This window comes from Euprymna scolopes, chromosome 44 (assembly GCF_053919585.1).
Source record: "Euprymna scolopes isolate OS-2025 chromosome 44, ASM5391958v1, whole genome shotgun sequence".
In the NCBI taxonomy this organism is placed as follows: domain Eukaryota; kingdom Metazoa; phylum Mollusca; class Cephalopoda; order Sepiida; family Sepiolidae; genus Euprymna; species Euprymna scolopes.
In genome coordinates, this window is record NC_136525.1 from 46,829,937 (window position 1) to 46,855,120 (window position 25,184).

At 33.7% G+C, this 25,184-nt stretch overlaps 1 protein-coding gene across 1 annotated transcript in view; it reads left to right on the forward strand.

Moving 5' to 3' along the window:
* LOC145268626 (neuronal acetylcholine receptor subunit alpha-9-I-like) overlaps positions 1 to 25,184 on the forward strand; it is an 87,810-nt gene that overhangs the window by 58,429 nt on the left and 4,197 nt on the right. The window contains exons 5-7 of the mRNA XM_080124100.1: positions 7,144 to 7,222; positions 11,544 to 11,907; positions 20,372 to 20,455. Of these exons, the coding sequence (XP_079980226.1) occupies positions 7,144 to 7,222; positions 11,544 to 11,907; positions 20,372 to 20,455 (527 nt within the window). The remainder of the gene's footprint in view (positions 1 to 7,143; positions 7,223 to 11,543; positions 11,908 to 20,371; positions 20,456 to 25,184) is intronic.

Sequence of the window (25,184 nt, forward strand, 5' to 3'; positions counted from 1 at the left end):
TGAGGAATGGTAAAAGGTGTGGGAGGAGTAAAGAAGTTAGAACACCAGAGTTGATTGGCCAAATAAAGAATTTCATAGATAAGTTGGTTGGTTGTTTTTGTTTTACGGTATATAAACCCTTTTCGGGTTATTTAATGCCGAATGCAAAGATTTTGAAGAAAAATTTTTTTAATAGAATATATTTGTTGTCTTCGCGTCGGTTTCTATTTAACCCATAGTTGGGACCCTAACAGGTACTACCACTCCGGGTCAGAGTGGACCTGGGAGCAATGGTAATTAAAGGGTGGCTCCACACTCCCCAAAGCCCACAAGCTGGGGCCTCATCACTGGATATAGTTTAAGGTCATATCCAGGACCCCCATTGAGGGACTTTTACCCTCTGCAGGGGTGGGGGGCAGTCGGCGTATTCTAATGCCCCACCGACAGGGCCGTTCATAGATAAGGACCGTCGTGTGTCTGTAGAAACAATAAGTACAAAGTTTGATGTCAGTGTGGGAACTGTACACACAATTATTCACGAAGAACTGAAGATGTGGAAGATTTGCGCAAAATTTGTCCCAAGATGGGCACCAAAACAGTTCCTCGCTGTTCCATTAGTTCAGATCTTGCTCCCCATGACATTTGCTTATGCCACAAGCTAAAACCTTAGAGGCTGTCGTTTTTGTTTGTTTTATAACATTTCATTTGTAAATAATTTACATGCCTGAGATGGGAAATGAAATAAGAAAATTCTCTATTCTCTCTCGAGACATACGAACGCAAATTCATCTTAAAAATTCATTAACTAATTAGTTTTAATTAAAGTTTTGATATGCTCTAAAAATAAAGAACACATTAAATTTTAGTTAACATATTTTCTTGCGTTTTATCGTATAAATAAATGATGTACGCACCGTGCTGAAATAATAATGTTATTTAGAAAGCCATTCTTAACAGGAGGGGGGTTCTAACTATTCTGTATTTTCCCCTAACAATTTAATGAAAGAAAAAAAAGATACCATAAAACTTAATTTAACTTTAAAAAATCCTGTCTAAAATATAGCACGGTGCGTACACTGCACAAGCACTAATATTTTTATTATTATTATTATTATTATTATTATTATTATTATTATTATTATTACAATAACAACAACAACAACAACAATAATAATAATAATAATAATAATAATAATAATAATAATAAAAATAATAAAAGGTATTTCACGGGGAATGTGGACCCTGCCTGCATGAACGGGTTTTAATTTAATGGTTGCTCCCTAAAAAGCGCATACACAAAAGGTTTTCATTGGTTTATTTAATCACAAAAACTTTTTGGAAGGTACTACTTGAGGCAAAAAAAAAGGCCAAAAGCATTATTTGAATATGTATGAAAAAATAAATGTAACAAAAAATAAAAATGTGGAAACACATAATAAAAATAAATTAAAACAAAAATGAAAATAAAATATTAAAAAAGCACGAAATAAAATGGTGCCCATACAAAAAGTGTCTGCAAAGTTATTGAAGGCACCTCGTATATATCAGGTTGTTGCAAACATGTTTTTTTTTACATAGGCATCACCACTTATCAAGGCCAAGAGGCCGCTCGAGGATAAAGGTTAAAGGGTGTACAATAGAAATTGGACAATATAGTAATCGTTAGTTATAGAAATTCGGTAAATTTGTAAACTTATATGGAACGACTCATCCAAAACTTGTTTACATTAGACTTGAAGACAACCATATTGCAGTCAGCTGGAAAGCAGGAAAACAGAAAACAACTCCATAGGCGTGCGGTTCTAAGAAAGAAGCTTTGCTCATGGAATCTACGTTTAGGTTTAGGCACAGATAAAGAGTGGGGGAAATTAGTGATAGTGTTTTCTGCTAGACTTGTGAAAGTTTGGCGAGGGGGGGACCATAGATTGGAGCTCAGCCGAGCACTTGCCATGAAAATAACGATAAAGCAGAGACAAACTCGCAACATCTCTTCTGTGAGAAAGAAGTTACAGGGAAGAGAAAAGGACATCCCCTACGAGACTACGAAGTCTATTTTGAACTCTATCAAGGCAGAATAAGTCCTTTCTAGCAGCTCCTGCCCAGATGTGGCAACAGTACTCCATCCTTGGACGTACTTGGCTCTTATATAGATAGAGAATGGCATCAGCAGTGAGATATCTACTGGATCGATAGAAGGATCCCACCATTTTTCCAGCGGCCTTGGCAACGGATTTAATGTATGTGTTTCATTTCAGATCAGGAGTAAAGGTCACGCCCAGAAGCTTGTCAAAACATGAGGCTTCCCCAAGACGAGAGCCATTCATTTCAATTGATGCCAGATGGGGATCAGAGCATTGATGATGTAAAGATAAAAGATTGGTTTAAGATGCGTTAAAAGTAACCAGCCACCTCGTTCCCTATTGTACCACTTGCTCAAAATCAGAGAAGAGAGAATCGGAGAGAACTTGGTCGAGAGAACTATATGTTTGGATATTTGGCAAAGTGTTATATATCATTAGAAAGTACGTGTTCTCTTCTACAAGATAATGGTCATCGTTTTTTGCTCATGTAATTTTTCTCTTTTTTCCCGTTTTTCAGAACCGTCAAATAGATTGTTAAGTAGATAAAGTGACCAAGGATATTTGTGCCATATATGGAGAAAACGCTATAGCTGAGAGAACTGTTCGAGATTGGGTTAATTTAACACGATAATTTTGACCTCAGTGGCGCTTCTCGTACCGGAAGATCAATCAAGAGAGATGAAGACCAACTCAGGGTTCTTTTGAAGGAAGATGGCCATCAGACATGTAGAGAAATCGGTGAAAAGATGAAGTGTAATTTTGCGACAATTTCGCGCCATCTTTAGTCGATGGGATTCACACAAAAACTTGGAGCTTGGACCCGATACGAACTTATTTTTGCCATTTAAATTCTTTGATTTTTGATTTTCTAAAATAAAAACGGTGGGAACTTATGTAAAAAAAACCACCCTAATATATGTATATATATATATACATATATTACTTAATATTATATATATTACTTAATATTATATATATATATATATATATATATATATATATATATATATATTACTTAATATTATATATATTACTTAATATTATATATATATATATATTACTTAATATTATATATATTACTTAATATTATATATATATATATATATATATTACTTAATATTATATATATTACTTAATATTATATATATATATATATTACTTAATATTATATATATTACTTAATATTATATATATATATATTACTTAATATTATATATATTACTTAATATTATGTATATATATATATATTACTTAATATTATATATATTACTTAATATTATATATATATATATATTACTTAATATTATATATATTACTTAATATTATATATATATATATTACTTAATATTATATATATTACTTAATATTATATATATATATATATTACTTAATATTATATATATATTACTTAATATTATATATATATATATATATATATTACTTAATATTATATATATTACTTAATATTATATATATATATATATTACTTAATATTATATATATTACTTAATATTATATATATATATATTACTTAATATTATATATATTACTTAATATTATATATATATATATATATATTACTTAATATTATATATATTACTTAATATTATATATATATATATATTACTTAATATTATATATATTACTTAATATTATATATATATATATATATTACTTAATATTATATATATTACTTAATATTATATATATATATATATATTACTTAATATTATATATATTACTTAATATTATATATATATATATTACTTAATATTATATATATTACTTAATATTATGTATATATATATATATTACTTAATATTATATATATTACTTAATATTATATATATATATATATATTACTTAATATTATATATATTACTTAATATTATATATATATATATTACTTAATATTATATATATTACTTAATATTATATATATATATATATTACTTAATATTATATATATATTACTTAATATTATATATATATATATATATATATTACTTAATATTATATATATTACTTAATATTATATATATATATATATTACTTAATATTATATATATTACTTAATATTATATATATATATATTACTTAATATTATATATATTACTTAATATTATATATATATATATATATATATATTACTTAATATTATATATATTACTTAATATTATATATATATATATATATATATATATATTACTTAATATTATATATATTACTTAATATTATATATATATATATATATATATATTACTTAATATTATATATATTACTTAATATTATATATATATATATATATTACTTAATATTATATATATTACTTAATATTATATATATATATATATATATATATATATATATATAATATTAAGTAATGTGATTTATAATTTAAAAATTTTTTAAATTTTTAAAAATTTAAAAATCAGTTTCATAAGAAGGAACAACAAAGTCAACGGAAACAATTTACTGCACGAGCGTCGCCCTTTTAAAATTCATCATTCAATAAAATAAAAAGCTATAGCAAACATCTAAATGACTACTTTAAATACAGTTCCTGATTTCAAAAAAAGAAAAACCAAAAGGTAACTATATATCTATATATTTTTAAATCAAATTTATTATGTAAATTCAAAAAAAAATATATTTTTTCTACTCATTTCTATCTCTAACCTATACCAATTTTCTTATTAATTTTCTTATAAATTTTAAATCCAAACCTTTTACTTCAATTTTTCAGATTCATCTGCCTTACTTTTAATGCTAGGTTTATTTTTGGTGTCTTTTCAATTCAATAGAAATCCTCCTAAATTTGCTGATGAGGAGACCGTGCTTACCAAAAAAACTATGTATAATTGTTCTACGTGACTTCATGTATACCACAAATAAAAAGCACGGATTTCCGAAACGATCGTACAGATAATTGACTTTGTTGTTGTTCCTTCTTATGAAACTGATTTTTAATTTAATTAAATTTTGATTTTTAAATTTTTAAAATTTTTTTAAATTTTTAAATTATAAATCACATTACTTAATATTGAATTAGCTCTAGGACATTTAACTATCGAGCTTATTATATATCTAAATTACAACGAGCATTTCCTGTATTTTAATTAAACTAGTAATTTCACTATTACATTAAAATACACTTAGCTCTTTAGACTATTATTCTAATCTCCTTTAAATTATATATATATATATATATATATATATATATATATATATACATATATATATATGTATATATATATACATATATATATGTATATATATATATATATATATATATATATATATATATATATATATATACGTATCTAATAGGTATTTTATTTTATTCAAACTCAACCAGCGCTTCTATCAAGGAGCACAAACCCTAACGTGAATTCCGTGTGACCCACGCACCGTTTCGACATTTCAAAAGACTACCGTAAAAACAACAAACAGACTTCTACTGATTCTATGCTCCAACAGCAATATGGCAAAAAAAAAAGAAAAAAAAAGACATACTGAAGATGAAGTATATCTCCGAAATAGTTTTATGAATTTCAATATAAATTTCGGACAAAATAAATATCTGTTTATTTTGTAATAACCGAAACGTAGATTCCATGAACAAAGCTTCTTTCTCAGAACTCCACGCCTGTGGAACTCTCTTCCGTTAGTCTGTTTTCCAGCTGACTACAATTTGGTTGTTTTCAAGTCTAACGTAAACAAATTCTCGATGAACCGTCCCATTAAATAATCCAATTTACCTACTACTACTAACGATTACTAAGAAATTATCCCATTGACTACTGTACACTCATAGCCCTTATCCTCAAGTGGCCTTGATAAGTGGTGACCCCTTTGTAAAAAAAAAAAAAAAAAATACCACCATTTTGTTTGGAAATGAATCTCCTTTCATGTGCTTTAATGAATAACCATCTACATGATATGTTTGAAGAGTTTTGAGAAAATAAATCTGTTTATTTTTTAATAATGCGTTGTTTTGACTTCAAACGTATCTAATAGGTATTTTATTTTATTCAAACTCCACCAGCGCTTCTATCAAGGAGCACAAGCCCTAACGTGAATTCTGCGTGACCAATACACCGTTCCGACATTTCAAAAGACTACTGTAAAAACAACAAACGGACTTCTACTGATTCTATGCTCCAACAGCAATATGGCAACAACAAAAAAAAAATGCAAACTCAACCAGCGTTTCTATCAAGTGTGTATGTTTATGGAGAAATACGTTTATTTAATTGTGTATCACCTTGTATTCATACCAGTCTTCCCTGATAATTTAAGGTCGGAATAAATTCCAAAAATGACATAATAAGCAGAATATACTATAGTTGGTAGAAAGGTTGAAGATTCTGTTCGAAACTGATTCTAGGATTGCTTTAATGACAGATCGGGAATAAACAACTTATTCAAAAAACGAATGCGTCAAACCTTCACAAACATGGCGTCTCTCTCTACATGATGTGATCGTTTTATAAATATTAAACCAATCACAAAAAATCTTGACCGCTCATAATCGCAATGAAACAAGTGCCGTAAAAATTGTGCAGTTCTAGGTACTTAAAGAAATAAACGTAAAGATTGTAAACATCTTGAAAGTTCAAATATAGAATTTTTTCATTTATATATTTGCACATATCTCTCTCTCTCTCTCTCTCTCTCTCTCTCTCTCTCTCTATATATATATATATATATATATATATATATATATATATATATATATCTTACAATATCTACAGAAAAAATATATAAAGTTGTGACGAAATATTATCAGCAGCAGATATGTAATTTGCCTCCGCGTTTAACTAGTTACTGAATTGTTCCATACGACAAAAGTATGAAATAAGAAAGACGTAGAATTAAAGTGTTTAAGATTTCGCATGTAAATAAATGGCTTCAAACATATCTAATATACGCATTTTTAAAGTCACTATTAGAATATAAAAATGTTTATGCACTCCGCAAGGTTATAACTCACCTGATTTTTTTTTTATTACCCGGACAACACCAGATAATGTTGCTTGTCTTTTAATAATCTGGATTTGTTTTCTTACGTTTAAAACAGCGCAAAGGAACCGGAGAGCAAGTACAAGGAGGCGTATGCCAGCGTGGAGCATAATGGTGCCGTGACGTGGACACGAACTGTAAGTCACATCAGCTATTTCGTTTATAAATCAAGATACAATACTGATAGTGCATATGACCCAACGGGTCACTGATACGGATATATATATATATATATATATATATATATATATATATATATATATAAATTAAATAAGTTTTTATATCGTTTTAAAGGTTGAAAAACTTCAAAGATTATATATGTGTGCGCGCGTGTGTGTGTGTGTGTGTGTGTGTGTGTGTGTGTGGTTCCAGGGTGGTCTTTTTTTATTCTTATTTGCGCTGTTTCTTAATTGTAGACTTTCTTTCTCTCTCTCTCTCTCTCTCTCTCTCTCTCTCTCTCTTCTCTCTCTCTCTCTCTCTCTCTCTCTCTCTATATATATATATATATATATATATATATATTAAATTGTAATTCAATGAATTTCAAAAAACTCTCATTGAAATAAAATGAAGTGGTTGAGTTTCATATCAAAGAATTTTTATTATTCTAAGCAAGACAAAGAATGTTTTAGAAAGTTTATCTCCTTAACTTATAGGGTTTCGATGTCTACCATCTCATCAGAGGAGTGAAAATATTAGCAAATAGTTATAAAGGTATGCACCCTATTTGCTAAAGTCAGTGAGACATGGAAAGTCAAAGTGAAAATAATATATTTATCAGAAGTTCTGTAGCAGGAGGACCCAAAACAGATTTAAACAAGCACTTGCCCGATTCGGATATATACACAGCTATGCGGATTACCCAGGATATAACTTGGAAACTATTACCAAACGGATGTAAAGAACATATAATATGGATTTTACCAAACAAGTTGGATCAACAAAAACATTCATATCCTTTTTATACAAATACTCCTGCTACAGAACTTCTGATAAATATATTATTTTCACTTTGACCTTCCATGTCTCACTGACTTTAGCAAATAGGGTGCATACCTTTATAACTATTTGCTAATATTTTCACTCCTCTGATGAGATGGTAGACATCGAAACCCTATAGGTTAAGGAGATAAACTTTCTAAAACATTCTTTGTCTTGCTTAGAATAATAAAAATTCTTTGATATGAAACTCAACCACTTCATTTCATTTCAATGAGAGTTTTTTGAAATTCATTGAATTACAATTTAATTTATTTGCTCTATCTTGAATATCGAGCAATTCTCGTTTAGATGGGATAACTTATAGAATATTGCTGCCAGTAATATTTTGTAAACCTACAATCTCACGTTTACATAACCACTGATTGTTAAATAAAAACTACTCCGAAGAGTATATATATATATATATATATATATATATATATATATATATATATATATATATATATATATATATATATATATATGTGTGTTTGTGTGTGTGTGTGTGTGTGGTTTCAGGGTGGTCTTTTTTCTTATTTGCGCCGTTTCTTAATTGTAGACTTTCTGCGTATATATATATATATATATATATATATATATATATATATATATATATATATATATGGGGGGGGACAAAATAAGAGAAACGCCTAACATTTTTGTCATCAATCTTTGAACATGTTTTAAGCAATCAAATCTTGACATATTTTAATGCTTTTTTGTTTATTATTTACGTCATATGATATGCTTAATTAAAATAAATTTCTTTTCTAGATATTTAAAGATATCAAAAGCATTTCCTATAAAAAAAAATGGCAAACCTTACGAACTTCCAAAGAGGCTGAATTGTTGGAGTTCATATGGCAGGTGTTAGTGTAACAGAAACTGCACGAAGGCTTAGCGTTTCGAGAAGCACTGTCTCAAAAGTAATGACTACTTTTAAAAGAGAAAGAAAAACGTCCTCACAAAAGCATAAGCGTGGTTGAAAAATGAAGATGTCTGAGAGAGCCCGTCGGACTCTTAAGCGGACTGTTAGAGAAGACCATGGCTCCTAAAATCACTGCAGAGTTCAATAGACATTTACAGGACCCAGTTTCCACAAACACTGTTCGCCGAGAGCTGCATAAGTCTGGATTTTACGGAAGAGCTGCAATTAGAAAACACCTGCTCTCAAAGAAATGTTTCAAGGCGATTAGAGTGGTGTAAAAACCTTCAAAATTGGTTCTTCGAGGAAACATCTGATTTTCTCTAGTAAATCATCCTTGTTTCCGACCACCGGCCGTATTTTATCTCCAAACCGTAAATCATGGCGGGGATTCTGTGATGATTTTGGGATCTATTTCTTGGAAATCCGTTGGACCAATGATTACTCTTCATGGAAGAATTAACAGCCGAGACTATTTAGGAATTTTGGGTGACCAAGTTCAACCTATGCTTCAAGAACTGTTTCTAGAAGTTAACGCCATCTTTCAAGATGATAATGCCCCACGCCATACAGCTAGAATTAATAAATAATTATTGAGCATTTATGGTCGATTTTGGAGATTCAAGTAAAACATCGATTTCCGCTGATATATTCTCTCTGGTTTTAGCTGAATAATGGGATAAAATTCACAATTTGTATAAATCAATACCTCGGAGAATTGAGGCTGTAATTGCCGCAAAAAGATAGACCTACACCATATTAAAATAAATTCTGTTGATTTTTAAAGTGTTTCTGTTATTTTGTCTAAGCCACTCTGATGAGTCGTAGACGACGGAACACGTGTCAGTGGATAATTACATTTTAAAAATAATATATATATATATATATACCGCTCCCCATGTGGGGGTACCAAATTGGTTAAAAGGGAAAATTATTCCCAACTCGCATTTCGGTAAAAATGCACTTTCGTAAATAATTGAATTCATTCCAAACATATCGCTAAAACCAAAACAAAACAACATCTAAGTAAATCGCGATACATCCAGACAGTCGGCGAGATGGTCCAGGGGTAGGGGTTTAGGCTCATTACCGTTGGGTCCCGATTTCGAATCTCGCTAGATACAGCCACTCTGATGACTCGTAGACGGCGAAACATGTGTCAGTGGATAATTACATTTTAAAAATAATATATATATATATATATAATATATAATATCTAACAATCATCTGGTATGGTCTTTTCATTAACTTCCCTTACTGACATTTAAATACTTAAACAACTTTTAATTGTGATTTTCCATGTCTCACTGACTTTAGCAAATAAGGTGTAAACCATTATAATTATTTGTTAATATTTTCTCCTCTGAAGAGATGGTAGACATCGAAATCCTATAGGATAAGGAGTTATAATATTTCAAACTAGCGGGGGTACCCGGCGTTGCCCGAGTGTTTGTTTCCGGGACGGGGGGTTGGAGTTTTAAAAAATGTTATGGTAGGTAAGTAGGAAGGATCAAACCCGGAGTCATGAGTAAAAGTAGGAAAATAAAGTGTGAAAAAAAACAAAAAAAAAAAAACATCTGCAACGTTAACAGTTCGGCCACCAAGAAAAGTCCATTCCAGTTGTTTAGGAAAAAAAAAAAAAAAACGACTACGGTAGGTCGGCGCGAACGTGAAAATATAATGTGAATTGTCCAGCACGCTAACCACTACGCCACAGAGCACTGCAGCTTAGTTTAGTGATTTTAAATAACTTCACATGAAAGAACTACGAAGCCAAACCGGTGTTCTCTTCTCAACTGTTCCTTGTGAACGATCCCCAAACGGTGTTAAGTGGTGGCAGGGGGAGGAGGAATTTATTAGAGAGAAAATATTTTACCACTTCCATTGATCTTAACCGATTTTGGCCGTGACTTCTCAGCAGAAAAAGTATAGAAATCTAAGATTATCGAGGAATTTGAGAAATAATAAGCCTATAACACACCTCAGATATTGTTCTGCCGTTTGTGCATATTATATTTGCATGAAATATCTTGATTTTTAATCCTATTAAGGTCAAAATCATATGGGAAAAAATGAGTTCATTTTATTTATATAGAGAAGAGATGTATTCTTTGTCTTACATTGAATAATAAAAAATCTTTTGAATGTCATAGTAAAATCCGAAGTGAATGTCTTTGATAGATATTCTGACATTTTGATAGACAAAATTTGATTTGAGATATATATATATACATATATATATATATATATATATATATATATATATATATATATATATATTTGCTGACTCTCATCAGCATAACTCGACTGTGTCTCTCCAGGAATTGAACCCCAGACCATGTGTATATAGTCCGGCGCATTTGACTTTTACAATTTTAGTAGATAAATAATATTCATTTTTTTATTATTTTTAAAACAGTAATCCATGTATATATATATATGTGTATATATATATATATATATATATATATATATATATATATGTGTGTGTGTGTGTGTGTGTGTGTGTGTGTGTGTATATATATATATATCATTTTTGTTTTCTCTCACAGGCGAAGCACAAGTTTCCTTGCAAATTAAACTTTGCTCACTTCCCGTTCGACACGCACACGTGCCAAATGAACTTCGGTTCGGCGATCTACGATGGCGAAAAACTGGATCTGAAATTGGGCGGGCTGTCTTTGTCCAGCTACACTTCCAATACACGCTGGGTCCTGCGGAACACGGACGCCCAACGGATCGTCTCGCACTACCCATGCTGCAGCGAGCCGTACATCACCCTAGTGTTCACCTTCACGATCCATCGACAGGCCACCTACTACATCTACACACTTATTGCACCCACGTTTCTCCTTTCACTCTTCACGCTCGTCCTTTACCTGCTTCCCTACGACAGGCCAGAAAAGATTACACTAGGTAAGCCAAACCGAGTAAATAAATGTTACCAAAGGCAAGATAAGTTACTCTTCTAATTATGTTGATATGTTTTTTGTTGTCTTAAATGATTCAAAAGCGTTTAATTTCAAAAGGCAAGTAGTGATAACAAAGATGAGGGCCATTAGGTTGTCACCTTTGGAGTCTCAAGAATCGCTCAAAACTCGAAAATAAAACACAATACTGATAGAAATCCTCCTAAATGTCACGGTGATATTTATTTGGACAGGCCAGAAAAGATTACACTAGGTAAGTCAAACCCAGCATGTGTTACTATAGACATCAAATAAATGTTACTCTTCTAATTATGTTGATATGTTTTTTGTTGTTTTAAATTATTCAAAAGCGTTTGTTAAGCTCGAAAGGCAAGTAGTCTCAAGAATCGCTCAAAACTCGAAAACAAAACACAATGCTGATAGAAATCCTTCCAAATAAATGTCATGATATTTATTTGGGTGGGTCCCTATCAGTATTTTATTTTTCGGGAATCAAAGCTGACAGCCTTATGTCTGCCATCTTCGTTTTTGTTTTAACTAAAGTGCTAAGTACTCACAGTCAAAGCCAGCATGTGTTACTATAGACAGCAAATAAATGTTACCAAAGGCAAGATAACATAACAAACACTGGAAGAGCATGATCATGAGAACAAACTGAGTTCCAAGGAACATGTAGCTAAATCCATCGCAAAAGCAAATAAAGTTGTTGGGATCATTCGCCGCACTTTTGACTTCCTCTCGAATACAGTCTTTGTGCAACTCTACAAGAGCTTTGTGCGTCCTATCTTGGAGCATTGCCACTCGGTCTGGCAGCCGCACCATAAGACCTTATGCAGTGATCTGGGAGACGTACAGCGCCAAGCAACCAAGCTGCTGGCATCACTGAAGGACAAGCCATATTCTGAAAGATTTCTTCTACAGTTAATTGATATTAAATTAATATATATAATATATAAATATAATATCAATATAGTTTTTTTTTATATTAAAGTTAAAGGACAAGCCATATTCTGAAAGATTGAGAACCTTGAGACTGCCCATTCTTGCGCATCGAAGAAATCGTGGTGACATGATCGATCTCTACAAGTACATCCATGGGATCTATGATACAAGAAAGCCGTCCTTTCAGATCACCAAAAACAGCGCAACCAGGGGGAACAGCCTCAAAATCGTAAAAAAAACACTGTAGGCTAAATGTCCACAAAGGGACCTTCTCACAGAGGGTTGTCAACACATGGAATGATCTCCCAGATGCAGTTGTACAAGCGCAAACAGTAAACGCATTCAAAAGCAGACTTGACGCCCATTGGAGATTGCTGCCGAGTTTATATTGTCCATCCTCCTAAATGGAAGTGCAAATTTCTGGGTTTCTATGCCACGCATGCCACAAAGTTGCCTAGGAAATTTTTCCCTTGAAACGATGAGCAGGTCCCAAACCTGGACCTCAAACATCTATTTGTCAAAGTCAAAGATAAGTCACTGTTCTACTTACATGTTTTTTGTCGTTTTAAATTATTCAAAAGCGTTTGCTAAGTTCAAAACGCAAGTAGTCTCAAGAATCGCTCAAAACTCGAAAATAAAACACAATACTGATAGAAATCTTTCCAAATAAATGTCACAGTGATATTTATTTGGGCGGGTTACTATCAGTATTTTATTCTTCAATTTTTTATCAATTTTCAGGAATCAAAGCTGACAGCCTTATGTCCACCATCTTTGCTTTTTGTTTTAACTGAAGTGCTAAGAACTACCAGTTACAAACATAATAAGCCTTATAACTTGGCCAAAGATCAAGATCAAAGTGTAGTATCTGTTCCGGCAGATGCTGCACTTAAGATAATTTGTACCAGTCAATGGAGGGGAAACCCTCTATACTGGGAACCGCCTGGGTAATACCTAGGAGGTCCACCCTCCCAGGCCTTGCCACCGGGCTTTCCGGTGGGGCAAGTTTATTGCTTGCTGCCTGAGGCGCCCCGACCGGGGAATGCCGACGGGGTTACTCAGGCAATTTTTAAAATTGCAGGAGTGCCCCTCCTTTAGGGGAGCCTGCGGGGTTCCCACTTTCCGGCCTTGTGCCACATAATGCTGATGTGGGCAGCATTTAAATAAAAACCCTCTATACTGGGACAATTATTATTTTTGGTAACCAGAGTGACCCCTTTTAGGGGAGCTGGTTTTTACCTCACATTAAAAACGGCCTTGTGCCTAATTTGCTCAGTGGGGGAGCAAATAAATACCATCTGTTCCGGCAGATACTGCAAGCTATGACTAGCTATGACTAGCTATGACTAGCAAAGACCAGATGTGGGGGCAACCCCACATGCCTGACCTTTAACCAGCTCCCATTTCCCACCTCTCGGGAGCTGGTCCCCCTTTCCCTTCCCCCTCCCTTCACTCCTCACATTAAAAATTGGCCTTGTGCCTAATTTGCTCGGTGGGGGAGCAAATAAATACCATCTGTTCCGGCAGATACTACACTTAAGATAATTTGTACCAGTCAATGGAGGGGAAACCCTCTATACTGGGACAATTATTATTTTTGGTAACCAGAGTGCCCCCTTTTGCCTACTTTTAGGGGAGCTGGTTTTTACCTCACATTAAGAACGGCCTTGTGCCTGATTTGCTCAGTGGGGGAGCAAATAAATACCATCTGTTCCGGCAGATACTGCAAGCAAAGACCATATGTGTGGGCAACCCCACATATAAGACCTTGGTCAATGTAGGGGCAACCCTTCATACCAATTGTCACTATCCAACTCCCCTACTCCCCGGGGAGTTGGTCCCCATTTCCCCTTCACTCCTCACATTAAAAATCGGCCTTGTGTCTAATTTGCTCGGTGGGGGAGCAAATAAATACCATCTGTTCCGGCAGATACTGCAGCTATGACTAGCTATGACTAGCAAAGACCAGATGTGGGGGCAACCCCACATGCCTGACCTTTAACCAGCTCCCATTTCCCACCTCTCGGGAGCTGGTCCCCTTTTTCCCTTCCCCCTCCCTTCACTCCTCACATTAAAAATTGGCCTTGTGCCTAATTTGCTCGGTGGCGGAGCAAATAAATACCATCTGTTCCGGCAGATACTGCAAGCAAAGACCATATGTGGGGGCGACCCCACATATAAGACCTTGGTCAATGTGGGGGCGGCCCTTCATACCAATTGTCACTATCCAGCTCCCTTACTCCCCGGGGAGTTGGTCCCCATTTCCCCTTAACTCCTCACATTAAAAATTGGCCTTGTGCCTAATTTGCTCGGTGGGGGAGCAAATAAATACCATCTGTTCTGCAGATACTGCAAGCAAAGACCATATGGGGGGGGGAAACCCCACATATAAGACCTTGGTCAATGTAGGGGCAACCCTTCATACCAACAGTTACTATCCAGCTCCCATTTCCCACCTCTCGGGAGCTGGTCCCCTTTTCCCTCCCCCCTCCCTCTCTCTCCACATTAAAAACGGCCTTGTGCCTAATTTGCTCGGTGGGGGAGCAAATAAATACAATCTGTTCTTCAGATGCTGCACTTCTATTTCTTGTTCTCTTTCGGTGGAGGAGAAATCCATCACGACTGAGACAATTTTTATTTTTGTACCTTTTCTCCACGTTAAAAAAACGACCCTGGTGTCTAACTCTGTCCCGTGGGGAGGCATAGTAAATAGTTACAAACATAATAAGCCCTTTAAAATAAGTCAAACACTAAAAATTTATCCAGCTAGGTATTAGAGTAACTTACACTGCCTTTGGTAACATTTATCTGCGTATAGTAAAATAGGAACAAAAATATTAGCTTGGCAAATACAAACATCACATTATGATCAGACTACTAGCTTATATAGGTTTTGTGCATATTTGCAGTCGCATTCATCTGTTATAATAAAATCTTATATTTATTGAAAACTGGAACAAAGAATTAAGGCAGCCAATGCCCACAAGTAACTACCTCAATATAGCAATACCCACCAGTGCAATCAACTGACAGTAACCCCCTAAAGAATCATTCTCCTCCAGTTATTGCAGATGTGAGTCATAATCACCACTAGATGTCAGTGCCCGCCACTGGATGACAGTGATCAATACTGACTGCCACACACCAACAATGACAGTTTTAAAGGCAAGTAACCGCCCTAAAACAACACCAATCACTAGTAGATTCCACTAGGTGGCGCTGCCAGATAATGTAAGACAGTGGAAGTCAGATGCTTTCATTTTGTCTGCAATTTTCTTGAGCCAAGAAAATAGTTACCACTAGCAACTGCCACTATCTATTTGTGTTCTGTGTTAATATATTTTTAGCTGTTTATCCATAGTGATATTTATGACAAGACATGAAGGCACTTGATGTAAGGAGCTAAAAAAACCAAACAATAAAGAAAAAAAAAGACAAATACGATTTCGAGGTCAAAAAATTTACATGACTCACATATGATAATGCACGAAATAATGAAAGGTTATTTTTTTTTTGTTTTGGTGGTGGTGGGGGGAAGGCATAGTTGTTCTGGCTTTGTGTCATATTTCCACTGGGCAACGCTGGTCCATGCGTTATGCTAGTTTGTTATATATCTGTTTCTTTGCCAATTTTCTTTTTTTTTTTCTATTAAAACATTTCTGACAATTCTTAAAACAACATACTTCGATTCGTATCATTTGGATTCTTCAGACTACTGTTCCCATCTTGAGTGCTATTTTTCTAACATGTAAGTTGATGTAACCACCGACCTTCTTCAGGGGTATCCTATTGAACTCGGGAATCTTTCTATCAAACTCGGAAATTTATACAGAATTTTGAACGGAACCTTTTATTTAATTCGTGGGAGGAGTAGCAGGCTCTCGTCCCTCAGTATCAGTGGCGTACCTATGTAAAATGGCGCCCATGGCAAAGTTTGAATGTGCGCCCCTTCTTAATAATCTATACCTTAGATATACCTAACTACTAATTTTAATTTTTGTCAAGCAATTTTTGCGCCCATGTCAGAGTGGCGCCCATGGCACGAGCCATGTCTGCCATACCCTAGATACGCCACTGCTCAGTATATATATATATATATATATATATATATATATATATATATAGTCATCCACATACAGTACTGTTTCGCTGTTTCACAGCTCATCAGTGCGGCTAGACAAGCAACTACCTCAAGCCAGGATTGAAACCCAACCATTTCTACAATAGTCAAGGCTTCTAACCACTACGTTACTGGCGGCTGCTGCGTGAGTCATGAGTTTAACAGTGTTTTGACATCGTCCGAACTACCTCTGCTCGATTTGTTTACACAAAGAGCATCGCTTATATGCTAATGGTAATTCGTGTATCACTTCTCAATATGCTCAACTCAAGATAAGGAGCATAAAATAAAAATTACAATTAAATTTACCAAAATGATCCAAGATGGTAAAACTAAAGTATATTATAAATATTAAAGAATTAATATTTATAAAGTAATCTCATTCACGTGAAATCACCTTTTTCTTCACGCTATTCCCTCTGCTTCACTTTTTGTTATCAAGTAAGATCTTTATCTTACTTGCAGTTTCATCAAATACTTTTGCAAGCAAAATCTGATCCCGCATTTTGCTAAATCCTACCCTCTGATGAGAAGGAAAGTATTTCTTCGAAACTCTGTGGATTAAGGACTATCCACTTATTTAGTGTTTCCTTTAACTCTTTTTCAAAGTGTTTTTTAACATGTTTTATTAACTACTTGCTGTTATATATATATATATATATATATATATATATATTTTGTGTACAGAAAGTTGTTAGTTGAGACAGGTCATTGGTACCGTCGGTTTCAAGCCCGATAATAAGGCCCGTTTAAGGTATCCTTATCAAGCTCTCTTCAGCCAATATTCGTCTCTCGGCTGAAGAGAGCTTGATAAGGATACCTTAAACGGGCCTTATTATCGGGCTTGAAACCGACGGTACCAATGACCTGTCTCAACTAACAACTTTCTGTACACAAAATATAAGTACGCTCTTAAAATTTGGATTTTCCTTTTAATTGAGCACTCTGCTGGAATTCTTTTTCCAAAAAAAACTAATCATATATATATATATATATATATATATATATATATATATATATGTTGTAATAATGCATAGTAATAAATAGCTATATAATGACAAGTAGTAAGATTGTACATCTTGAAAGAATAATAGGTTTATAGTTTTTAAAATTCATGCCACAAACACACCTAATATTCAGTTGTAAAATTACACTCTTTTGGAGGTTGAAGATTTTATCCTCAATGTGGGTGACACTTTTTTTTTTTTTTTTTTTACACGGTGGCCACCACTTATCAAGGCCCGGAAGCCACTCAGGGATAAGGGTTATTGCAAATACAGTACGTTAGTGTGGAGATTTAATGAATTATTTACTTAAGGGGGCGGTTCAGTAGGAATTTGTTTACGTTGGACTTAAAGACATCCAGGTTGTAGTCAGGTGGGAAGCAGGCAGACGGAACAGAGTTCCACAGGCGTGCACTTCTAAGAAAGAAGCTTTGTTCATGGAATCTACGCTTTGATTTAGGCACAGATAAAGAGTGGGGAAAATTTTTGACAGTGGACTCAACTAGACGGGTGTTTTTCGTGAAAGATTGGCGAGGGGGGGACCAGAGATTGGAGTTCAGACGAGCACCTGCCATGGAAATAACGATAAACCAAGGATAGGCTTGCAACGTCTCTTCTGTGGGAGAGAGGTTGCAGGGAAGAGAAAAGGGCATCCCCCACTAAGCCACGAAGTCTATTTTGTACTCTGTCAAGGCAGAATAGGCTGTTTTTAGCAGCTCCTGCCCAGATATGGCAGCAGTATTCCATCCTTGAACGTACTTGGCTTTTATATAGATAGAGAATTGCATCAGTAGTGAGATATCTTCTGGAGCGGTAGAAGGATCCCACCATCTTTCCAGCGACCTTGGCAACAGACTTGATGTACCTGTTCCATTTCAGATCAGGAGTAAAGGACAAACCCAGAAGCTTGTCAAAACATGGGCTTCTCCTAGACGAGAGCCATCCATTTCAATTGATGCCAGATGAGAATCAGAGCGTTGATGATGTAAAGATAGGAGTTTGGTTTTAGAGGCATTAAAGGTAACCAGCCATGTCTTCCCTCACTGAACCACGCGCTCGAGATCAAAACACAATTGCGAATTACTTTATCATGGCTAGCGAAATGACGGCATGCATTAAATAAAATGTTCTGTTTGAAATACCATACAATTGTTGTTTTTTTTTTAATTCAATTTTCACTTTTGTTTTTTTTACGTAGGCATCTCCACTTATCAAGGCCCAGGGGCCACTCGAGGATAAGGGTTAAAGAGTGTACAGTAGAAATTGGACAATATAGTAATAATCATTAGTAATGAAAATTTGGTAAATTTGATAACTTATATGGAACGGCTCATCAAGAACTTATTTACGTTAGACTTGAACACAACCATATTGTAGTCAGCCGGAAAGCAGAAAAACGGAAGACAATTCCTTAGGCATGCAGTTTTAAGAAAGAAGCTTTGTTCATGGAATCTACGTTTAAAGTCGATTAAAAATAAAAATGTTTGTTCATATCATTCGGAGACATAACTTGCAAGGGTATTATGAAGGGAGATGAGTAGCAAGATGTCTGTTCACATTACACTTGAACTTCTGCATGTCAGTACAGTTAGGAAAGCAGAATACTAGAAGGGAGTTCCAAAGTCTAGCAGTTCTGGGGAAGAAGCTATTGAAGTAGAAGGCTTTCTTACACCTAAGGATCTCTACAGTGAAGGGGTGGGATTTAGTTGCTTGTTGGGTTTGTTGGGGGTAGTCACGTCGAGGCGGTACAAGTGCTTGTAGTTCGTCAGAGCATTCACCATTAAAGTGCTCGTAGAACAGGCAGAGGGATGCTACATTTCGTTGATGGGACAGAGGCTGGAGCCTAGATCACAGTTCAGGACCTATCAGGTTGGCAACTCTCTTTTGAACCTTGTCTAGGAGTGAGAGACTAGTAGCAGATGCACCAGCCCAAATGTGACAACAGTACTTCATACATGGGCGAATGGTGGCCTTATAGAGGTACAGGATACTTCTAGGTGTAAGTAGTTTTCTAGCACGGTAGAGAGAGCCCACCTTCTTTGCAGCAACCTTGGCAATGCTCTCAATGTATCTATTCCAGTTCATGTTCCCTGTAAACTTTAGGCCAAGGAGTTTAAAGGAAGTACTTTCAGGTAATGTGTTCTTAGCCATTGCTATTTGTGGTCCGAGTTCAACAAAAAAATTCCTGAGTTCAACAACATACTCCTGAAGAAGGTCAGAGACTACATCGACTGAAACGTTGTGAAAATAACACTCACCGTGAGAACGGTAGTCTGAAGAATCCAAATGATATGAACAAACATTTTTATTTTTAATCAACTTTAATATTTAATCCTCATCGACATTTCAAAAATTTCTCCATTATTTTTGCAAAATTCTTTCAGGAATCACCTTGTTTGGATCGTTTTTTATTCTTCTGATTATCATGCAGTTCTTGGTGCCAATTTCTGATACGATTCCATATTTTGGTAAGTATTTAATATTTCTTCTTTTATTGAAGCAAACATTGTTAAAAATAATACTTGTTTATTTATTTATTTTTTCTCATGATTTGTTTTGTGTTAAAATAAAAAAAAACAATTAATATAAGTTCATATGTATCACAAACGTTTTCAATCCTTCATCGAATCATCATTAGGTGGTTATTATTATTATTGTTGTTGTTATTGTATTCATCATCTATATATTAATGCTGTAGCCCCTTTAATGTATTTCCAGATTATGACTTATTCGACCGGGAGATCCTATTTATTAAAAAGGAAGATAGAAAGTGAGAACATACGTTGAACATTAAATTATTACTTAATGTTATCACCTTCTATCCTCGTTTTTTAATAAATAGGATCTCCCGATCATCGAAGACGCAATGCAAAAATAAAATTAAATTAAAAAAAATGATGTCGCTTTTTTTTTAAATTTTTTTTTACATGGAAGTCACCACTTATCAATCACTCTGGGATAAGGGTTATTGCATGTACAGTAATCAACGGGGCAATATTGTAATCGTTAGTAATGGAGATCTGATAAAGTGTCTTACTTAAGGGGGCGGTTCATCAGGAATTTGTTTATATTGGACTTGAAGACATCCAAGTTGTAGTCAGGTGGGAAGCAGGCAAACGGCAGAGAGTTCCACAGGCGTGCACTTCTAAGAAAGAAGCTTTGTTCATGGAAACTACGCTTTGATTTAGGCACAGATAAAGAGTGGGGAAAGTTACTGACACTGGTTTCAGCTAGATGGGTGTTTTTCGTGAAAGATTGGCGAGAGGGGGACCAGAGATTGGAGCTCAGACGAGCACTTCCCATGGAAGTAATGATAAAACAACGACAGTCTCGCAACGTCCTTACTGTGGGAGAGAGGTTGCAGGGAAGAGAAAAGGGCATCCCCTACTAGGCTATGAAGTCTATTTTGTACTCTGTCAAGGCGGGATAGGCTGTTTTTAGCAGCTCTTGCCCAGATGTGGCAGCAGTACTCTATGTGAAACTAAAATATACATTCTTGGTCTTCTGGTTAAGATCCAAGGGTAGTATCGCTCCTGTCTAAAAATGATATAATGATATCGTGGGGTTTCCGTTCATGCCGGGCGTCCATACAATGAAAATATGTCACAGACTCCAATAAGGATATTGGCGATAAACCGTAATAACCAGAGATAGTCTGACACTACATTAACCAAACGAATAAAAATTTGTCTTGCGTACGTTCTACGGAAGCTCAAAATGTCAGAAAGTCAAAAGGCTATCTGTCGATGACATCGGATGGTTGGAGGGAGGACGGGAGGTAGGGAGGGAGTGCAAAACGTACTGGTTTTCTATTTTGCCCAGCCGCCATCCGTACATTCCTATCGTGAACGTTTGTATAATTTTTACCATTTTTTAATTTAATTATTTTCCTGTGTTACAGCTTTTAAATTAAATTTTTATTTTTCAAGATTATATGAAAATTATGTTACGCTGGAGATTACACGTTCATTCATGCAAGGAAAATATTGGAATCTTACATATCAAAATTATGCTAAATATGTAATCTAAAAAAAGGGGAAATATTTTTTGCAATTAGAATTTTTGTGTGTGTGAAAATATTAAATAAACAATGCTTAATTCAATGATAATATCGTTAGTTTGAGAAATTCATTTTTCTTGGAGTTGTATCGATTTCAGTAATACGGACTTTAGAGGCTTTTTTCGTAATGTTCCTGAAATTTTTTTATTTATTGCTACAATTTACGATGCTTTATTTTCATAAAAAAAAGCAAAAATAAATTCATGCACTTATTTTTTTTTTTTTTTACGGAAAACCATAACTTGAGTAAAGATTTTTTTTTTTAAATAATAATCTATATATATAAAAATGTAAATTTGGTTCGTTACAAGTGAATAAAACCATATTTCTACGTTACCAATTTATTTGAAATTTTCAGACAACCCATCTTTAGAGTCGAGGGATGTTTTTATGTTATTAAAATAAATTTACCTCGCGAATTATTAAAATATTAAATAAAATAAATATGTTTTTTTAACCGTTAGTGCGAATCTATTCTGTTGATAAAACTGAACTTCCGGTTCAATTCATTTCACAGCCACGAATTGACGAAAGATTTCATTTTCTGTTTACTCGATAAGTAAAAAAAAAACATAATTCATTTGTTTATCTTCCAAATTTTTTAATTTACACATTTTTTCTTTATTATATAAGGCCAAAAAAAAAGTTTGTCGCTTGCTTTTTGAGTTTTTTTTTTTTTTGTTTTTCGATATAAGATTGGTTGGTAAAGTACAGTTTTTTTTTTTTTTGTCCGCGCTATTTTTAAAATCATATTTCCAGGTTTAATTATAGTTTTATTATATGTTTTTTTATTCAATTGTAAGGTTAAAATACACCCTCCCCTCCCCATGTTAAGAATGGCTTTTTAAATATTAACGATATTATTACAACACGGATCACTCTCTGCATGAGTACTGTACTTTCACCTAACAATTTAATAAACAAAACATGGTACTTATGCAGAGAAAGTACCATAATAATATAATAATAGAATAATAACGTTATTTAGAAAGCCATTCTTAACATGGGGAGGACGTTTTGTTACTATTCTATACTTTCACCTAACAATTTAATAAACAAAAGATGGTACTTATGCAGAGAAGGTACCGTGCTGAAATAACGCTATTAAGAAAGCCATTCTTAACATGGGAAAGGGAGAGTGTTCTGTAACTATTTTATATTTTCACCTAACAATTTAATAAACAAAAGATAGTACTTATGCAGAGAAGGTACCGTGCTGAAATAATACCGTTATTTAGAAAGCTATTCTTAACATGGGGAGGGAGTTTTGCATCTATTCTAAAATATGAATGCTTTTTCTTTATTAAAGAAATTGGGTACTCGTGCACTTATTGATCTGTGCTGAAATAATAACGTTATTATTTAAAAAGCCATTCTTAACATGGGGAGAAGAGGGTGTTTTGTAACTATTCTAGACTTTCACCTAACAAGTTAACAAACAAAAATTAAACTTAAGCAGACAAGGAACAGTACGGAAGCATTAACATTATTTAGAATACAATTGAATAATAAAAAAAAAAAAAAACTTTAATTAAACTTGGAAATACGATTTAAAAAATAGTACGGATCGGTAAGTGCATTAGCACCATAAATTTGTCTAATTCTTAATTTCTTATGTTATTGGAAAAAAAAAAAAAAAGGTAAATATGAGGAATTACTCCACCCTTGAAAATTCCTTTAATATTACCACTCCTATAGGTTTTCGGGGTCGCTGAAAACGAAAATAACCTTTATAATTAAGGCAAACGAGTAGTTTCCAAGATATGAAGAAATGTTAGTTTAAAAAAGTGAAGGATCACTTTTCCATAATAATTTAACGTAAAATGATCACCCATTTTGTGGCCACGATTTTTTGGGTGGGGGTTTTCTTTCTACCCTTGGAAAATCCTTTAAAATTACCTGTTTAAATTGGTTGGAGGGGCGGGGGGTCGGCCGCCCCCCCCCCACACACACAGAAAAATGCCCCTCTCTCAGGTGGCCAGAAAGTGGGTGCTCATTCTAAGTTAAATTTAAATTGAAAAGTGATCACCCACTTTTCGAAAAAGTAATTTCTTCATATCATGAAAACTTTCTTTTTGCGACGGAAACGGTTTGCAGATTCGTTTTTAGTACACTGAAATCTACAATAAAATATTTCCTTATATACGAACATGAGACGGGCCTTAAAGTAAAATAATACCGGATTTTTGGGGCAGATTTGCCATTTAGTTGTATAATATCCTCAAACCAGGTAATCACTAAAAGGGATTCTTAAAAGTCGTTACCTGTATCGATCAAAATTTAAAACCACTGATTATATGTCAGTCTACATCACAGTAACATATATTGAGTGAGTTCCTAACAGTATTTTGTATAGTTTTTTTAGTTTAAACTCATTTTCCCAAAATTTCCCCAAACTTAACGTATTCGATACAGTCTGCCGCCATTTGTATTTTTCAAATATACCGATAAACACTGCATGTTTTTGAACTGATTAAACATTATACATTACATAAAAACACTACAATCCTATCCAGTTAGGTAGAACATTTACTTTTCTTGCCTTTGATAACATTTATTTGTTATATATTCATTGACAACTTCTTTGTATCTGTTAATACAAACCCTTTTCATTTAATGTAACGTTTAGTCAGCTCGAAAAACAGTGTTTATCGGTGTATTTGAAAGATACAAATGGTGGCGGACACTGTTCATTATGTTAAGTTTGAGAAAGTGAGTTAAAACTAAAAAACTATACAAAATACTATCACAAACCCACCGATTATGTCAGCCTATGTCATGGTAACATATTCGGTGGGTTTTTGACACTGTATTGTATAGTTTTTAGTTTTCAACTTAATTTCCCAAACTTAACGTATTCAACAGTCTGCAACCATTTCTGTTTTTCCAGCCGATTAAACATTTTACCTTACATAAAAACACTAAACAATTATCCAGTTAGGTAGAAATGTAACTTACCTTACCTTTGCTTTCATTTGTTTTTGGACAACTTTTTCGAATCTATGTATAGTATCCCCCCCCCCCATCACTCAAATATTAATTACTAACTCACATTTTTGTATACAGGAAAAAAACAAAAAACAAAAAAACATTTAGCGTTTCAACGTTAGCTTTATCCACTGATTGTTGGTCGAGCC